This window comes from Hylaeus volcanicus, chromosome 3 (assembly GCF_026283585.1).
Source record: "Hylaeus volcanicus isolate JK05 chromosome 3, UHH_iyHylVolc1.0_haploid, whole genome shotgun sequence".
Taxonomy (NCBI): Eukaryota; Metazoa; Arthropoda; class Insecta; order Hymenoptera; family Colletidae; genus Hylaeus; species Hylaeus volcanicus.
The window spans coordinates 12,394,847-12,400,846 of record NC_071978.1 but is presented as its reverse complement, the minus strand read 5'-3'; the positions used below and the strand labels follow the sequence as shown (position 1 = coordinate 12,400,846).

Below are 6,000 nucleotides of genomic sequence, written 5' to 3'. Positions count from 1 at the left end.
CGCTAAGGAAAAAGTTGTTTCAAATCACCTCCCGAACCACCCCTTTCGAGATGTTACAACATTTTTGGGACACCCTGTATTCTACATCAGGAATCGACACTGTAAAGGAATTATGGTCTCGGGGCCCTTTCTACTCGTGGTACAGCCCTGTTACCCACCTGACGGTAGCAGGGCGGTACCACCAGTGACGAAGACCCCGACACTATGATTCTACAGTGCCAATTCCTGGTTTACACGTCTAAAAATTTATGGATATCTACAGGGTGATCAGGTTTAATCTATAAGTGGATATGTTTCGAATGTTTGGTTCGAAAAATGTTGAAGGGTTAAGGGAGGATAAGTTAAAAAATGGATTTCTAATGTAGCACTTGGCACAATGAAAAGTGAAATGAAATGCATTGTTTAAAAGAAAGAAGTAACCGCCTTTTCGTCTCTGCGTGTTGCTATTTTTTAATAAAACTGAACAAAGTTATTAGCAAATTTTGATGAGCTTCCTGAAAAGATTTGAATTACAAATTAATTCTACGTAATTCTACGACCAAAAGAACTAAATTTCAAATTGAATAGGTTCCCTAAGTGTAGGACTTTGGTATTTACTGAGAATCGCAAATACGAATGACTATCGATAAACGTATAGATTTATGCAGATAGCTCTCCCTCCACTAACCATCGTAATTCAGCCTTTTTCAAAGTAAAATATATCCATTTATTACGACCCGTTACAAGGGTAAAAAAATTACGAATCTTAATTGTACCACGATAATCCTTATGTATAGTAAGTAAAAATGTGCATATGTGTGTACGTGTTAAAAGAGTCATTTTCCCCATCTCTCGCTCTCGACAAGAGCAACAATTCAACTCGTTCGATTTCGATCTCTTTTATTACCAAAGAAAATCATAAATAATGTTCCAATTAATTCACGTACGCATAAAATCGAAAGTAACACTCGGAAAGTCTGAAACTTGTCCAGCATCTTTTCTAAATCAAGGTAAAAAAAAAAGTATGCAACGAACGTGCACGTCAAGTATTCAAACTGTGCTCACCCTTGTGTGCCAATCACGAAGAAAGCGATGAAATTCTCTGCGCAGTCATCAAATTTCTCGTCGAGCAGCAGCATTCTCCACCAAATCCACGATATTCCTCTTTTAAACAGAAATCGGGAACCAGTTTTCCACCCGCGAACTCAGAACGTACGCACATTCGCATTTCGAAGCTACACTTTTCTAACAAGCGGCGTCGTAACGAGAATCGCAAGTGATTCGAGAATCGCAGGTGATTTTCCGCGCCAAATTCAAATACGACAGTACACATAGACAACGTAGCTGAGCCGCCGCATAGACGTAGACGTTTGCGAATTTGCTGAGCGACGAGCGACGAAAGCATGTGATACCATAAACACGATACTCACGATAACCGTTTAAGTGTTAAGCATCTCAGGATAACACGCGCGATTACTTAAGTTTTACGTGTAAAACGAATAACGTATGGCAACTTTTTTTATCTGCGTAATAATAGAACTTTTGATAGATAAATCTAACGGACGCCGATCGCAAAGGGACACTTTCCGTAATGGCAGTTGTACTAACGTAAGCAAAACAACGACTAACATCAAACATTCGAATTTAATTTGAACATCTCCTTTGAATTCATTTCGAACTATGAAATGATATAATCAAATCTAGAATTAAATTAATTGATTGTAGAGATTAAATCGTGTCAAGGGTATTTGAAAGATTAGAGTTTCGATTAAACTGAATAAGCATTGACTAGCCGTGTATCGTATGTTTATTTCGAAAGTGTCTCTTCTGAGGAACCACACGAGCCAGTATCATTCGAAAAATCATCGATCCGTAAGTAGTCCCCATAGAATTTGAATCTAGACTTTAAGAATTTATCGAAAATTTCAGTGTCAAATACGTGAATAAAAGATCGACGATCTAAACTTGAAAGTTTGAAGAACGTTTATAAACGAAAACGGGTATAGTGCTAAATTGATGTAATTTCGATGTCGATTTGAATTCCACTTTGTTACAAATTTTCGATCGATTAATTACAGATAAAAATGATTGTGAATATTTGGCTATTGCAAAAAAAATTGCACGCCAGCAGGAATTTTGCTGTTATCGCTTAGTGTTCTTGCAAATTATTCACGCAATGTATCTAAAGCCTCGACGTACAACGGAATCCTCGTTGCCGTGCAATATTAATAACAAAAAAACCCATGCCGTCTCAGAAAAGTGCTCTTCTAAGTAAAATTGTTATTATAGGGCGAATTGTCTATTACCATGCGATAATTGGACACGCGTTTGTATGCGATACGTACACGCATATATTCGTTCGCATAAAAATGCCTGTAAGTGTATATTGCTGCGTATGTAACATTATTATTATTAACGACGATATACAAATCATTCCTGTAAAGACAAAAAAAAAATGAAAACGTTATGGTTATAGTACAATAAATGTTGACACGAAAAAGGAAAGTGTCTCCTTAAAGTTCTTCGAACTTATGTTATTCTTTTTCCATGTACAATTATGGTTAGCAAATGAAACATTTCAATATTTTTAGTTCAATGTATTTTTCCAAAATGTGGGACAATATTAATAAAAGTATAAGATACAGTCACTGTGTCATGAGCGAAATAACAAAAAGTCTAAAATGACCACAGAAAACAATATTGCGTATAGATTTACCAATGGAATATAGACACGATATACAAGTGAGTACAACACTATTATATCGGACACAAAGAAATTCTTTAATGCATGTGTAATATCGTTACTGACATTTATACATTTTGTTTGCTCACTTATAAACATTCATGGGAAAGGGAACGATAGGAACCTTTTCTTTAATTGTGCCCAGTTTCTTGCCATATTAAACAATAAAGTGTCTTAACGTAACTATAATAAGTATATTTTTCCTTAGCGAACACTTCGCTTGGTGTTTACAGAAATAAGATATAGGACTCTTCGTTTAGTTGGACTAGCAATATCGACAGACCATCGCATTCGGCTAGTTTTCAACGATTGTACGTTCAATGAATCGCCGTGATTTTTAGTAAAGCTAATTTTCCACATAACCATTTTGGGTGTAATAGACTCGATAATAAAGCGTTTTGCTTCGCCAAAGTGAATATGAATTGTCGAACTTAAGAAGATACACTCCCTGCAATAAGAAAACATACGATCACGATGTATTAGTTTTTCAAGTTTTATTTTTTTAAGGAATGAATTCGCTTACCTGTCCTGGGTATCTATGACTTCCAGCATAAATTTCTTCTTGGGAATCCCTCCTATATACCTTTTAAGAACAATACAAGATTGTGAAAATAATAGCAATGCCAAACTTTATTCTATATTACTGAAATACAAGTGTAAGTATCTACTTACAGGTACTACCACGCTTATAGGTGGCGACGGTGGTTTATAATCTGACTGCATGGTGCCATTTATTACACCACTTTCCAAATCTTCTTTTGAAATATAATCTTCGTCCTCTTCATCTTCATCCTCGGATTCGCTAATATGTACCGATACTTGACTTGTTTCTGGCTTTGACCACTCAAAGTATACTCCGAAACCTATATCATAACCATCTGTTGCAAACTCCCAAAACAGACAAGAGCCATCCTCATGTGTTGGCACTCTAACAGTCACTGTCTCTCCGTGTCCAACTTTAATAACTGCATCACCAGCTTCTCTCCTAATACTTTCCTTAAATTCTTCTACACCTTTCCTTGTCCACATTTCTGCAGGAGCTATAGGTGGCCAATCCTCTTGTTCATCCGAGTCTTCTTCGTTTAACAGTGCCGTTTCATCTGTCTCTTTGTGTTCTTCCTTTTGTTCATTATCAGTTGTGGCATTATTCGCTACTGGGGTTTGCTCTTCTGTGACTAATTGGTTTTGACGCAACTGTTGCATATACTGATGATAATGCTGCTCTTGTAATTGCCGTATTAAAACACCTTGCTGTTCTGGATTTCCAGGATATTGTTGTTCTGCATACATCTTAAATTGATAATAAGTTTGTTGATTTAAGGCATCCTGAATTTGTCTCCTCTGTAATTCTTCTTTTAATCGAGCTTCTTCATCTTTCTTTTTTTGTTCCTCTAACTCTTTTAATCTCCTTTCCTCCTCCAACTTTCTCGCTTCTTCTTCCTTCTTCAGTCGTAATTTTTCTTCTATATCTCTTTTTTGTGCTTCTACAACTGTCCTGAACAAAGGACACAATTTATCCAATAAAACTATAAATCCTTCCATCGCCTGCTCCTTGGATATATCTCCCAAATTTTGCCATGCTAAACGTCTGTCTCTTCCAATCACATCCAACACACCTAACGGCGGTGCATTCTCTGCTGTACATTTCCCGTGTGTCACTTGTTGCGTAAAAGCCACCAATTTTACTTTATCTTCGTAAGACAGATGAACTGCTTTCCCTTCCTTTTCTATAATTACACATTTCCACGTAACATTGCGACGAAAAAAAAATTAATATTTTATCTATTCACTGTCCAGCTCATACAAGGTGAACAACATCAAAATCAACACGGCGATTACGAATGAAATTCTCATATTTCTCTATACTTCAGGTTTCCAACATGTTACGAAAATATAGCAGAACGATAGGATAACGCGAATTTACATAGACATGTCATTTTTTTGACGCAATACAAAGAACTGAACAGAGTAGATTATTCTAGCAAACTGTCAATACGACTGACTCACCTTTGTAGAAATTTACTGCCATCTTATATAGTTCACGGGTTTCAAACCCCCATAGACGTGGTTCGGGTCTTTCCTCGTTTTCGGTATCGTTTTCATTTTTCGTCGATTCGTCCGCAGATATTGCTAATTTTTCGATTTTCTTCCCTAACGAGGAAATGTCACCATTGGTGCCCGCCATTTGCAATTGCACTGACACGTCAATTACTGTCGGTACAAATGTCTTAACCGCATTCCTTTGAATGCGTACATTAATTGGAACATATCCGATCTCATTAAGAAGTCGGTGACAAAAAGTGTATTATGTCGCGATGATCCTTCTATGACAGCACTTGTTATGCATAATATTACAGGTTACAGACCATCTCTCTATTGGTCAATTGCCACATCGTAAGATCCGACGGAACTAGACTGCCGCGGAGTGTCGTAGAAACTCAACGAATCGATTGTTATATTCTACAATCTTTGAGCGCGAAAAATATAACGACGTTATTTATATTCTTCGCTGCAACTGCGTATTTCTTTGCTGTTATAGCATCATTTTGGTTTCTTGAGTATTTTATGGGCTATACTGGTAGGTGAATCTCACCTTTTCGATGATACGTGTGACGTCTCTGATCGTATTCACAATAATAAATGTGATATATTTGTTATAAAAATAACGCTTCATGAACAGCGAACTTTGCAATCCTGGTAACTCTATTTCAAGTATGGATCTATTTTGATCAGCTGGCGCTGAAAATATGTTCAGTTTTCAGTTAGAATTTATTATATTTTGGATGTTTCTCGATCCTTGTACACCTCTTGCGAAATCATTTATTATTGAGACACGAATTTATGGAGACATGAATTTTTACGTACACCTCATCTCTTTTCAATAAGAGACGTTTATTATCAGAGTAGTTTAAGGGGGCATTTCACTGTGAACGCACAAAAAAAAGCATATTTTCAATAATTTTTTTCTCAGGAACTATTGCATAAAATTGAATGAATGTTTTTTCTCCTGGTAATCTGAAACGGAAAATCAAAAAAGTTTATTAAACTATGTCGTCACACCTATCGTCGGAACCTCCGAGTAGTTGATATTTTGATTTTTACTTACAATTTCACCTGATTTACGGTACAAAAAAAGTGTTTTTTTTTTTTGCTCTCTTTCACAAGAAACGCTGTCATTTCGTTTATTTTCGATGAAATAAATAAGCGGAGGTTCCGACCATAGGTGTGACGACATAGTTTAATAAACTTTTTCGATTTTCTGTTTCAGATTACCAGGA

General features: G+C 36.3%; 1 protein-coding gene and 1 long non-coding RNA gene across 2 annotated transcripts in view; one reads left to right on the top strand and one right to left on the bottom strand.

Moving 5' to 3' along the window:
• Positions 1–2,414, top strand: part of LOC128874355 (uncharacterized) — a 3,375-nt gene extending 961 nt beyond the window's left edge. The window contains exon 2 of the long non-coding RNA XR_008456633.1: positions 51–2,414. This is a non-coding gene — a long non-coding RNA (uncharacterized LOC128874355). The remainder of the gene's footprint in view (positions 1–50) is intronic.
• A 147-nt stretch (positions 2,415–2,561) lies between these two features.
• On the bottom strand, positions 2,562–5,247 carry LOC128874353 (Golgi resident protein GCP60). The gene is made up of 4 exons (XM_054119030.1): positions 4,730–5,247; positions 3,395–4,449; positions 3,246–3,305; positions 2,562–3,170 (listed from the first exon to the last, which is right to left on the bottom strand). Exons 1-4 carry the CDS (start codon positions 4,905–4,907, stop codon positions 3,069–3,071), a joined length of 1,395 nt encoding a protein of 464 aa, XP_053975005.1. The 5' UTR covers positions 4,908–5,247; the 3' UTR covers positions 2,562–3,068.
• Positions 5,248–6,000: the final 753 nt, after the last annotated feature.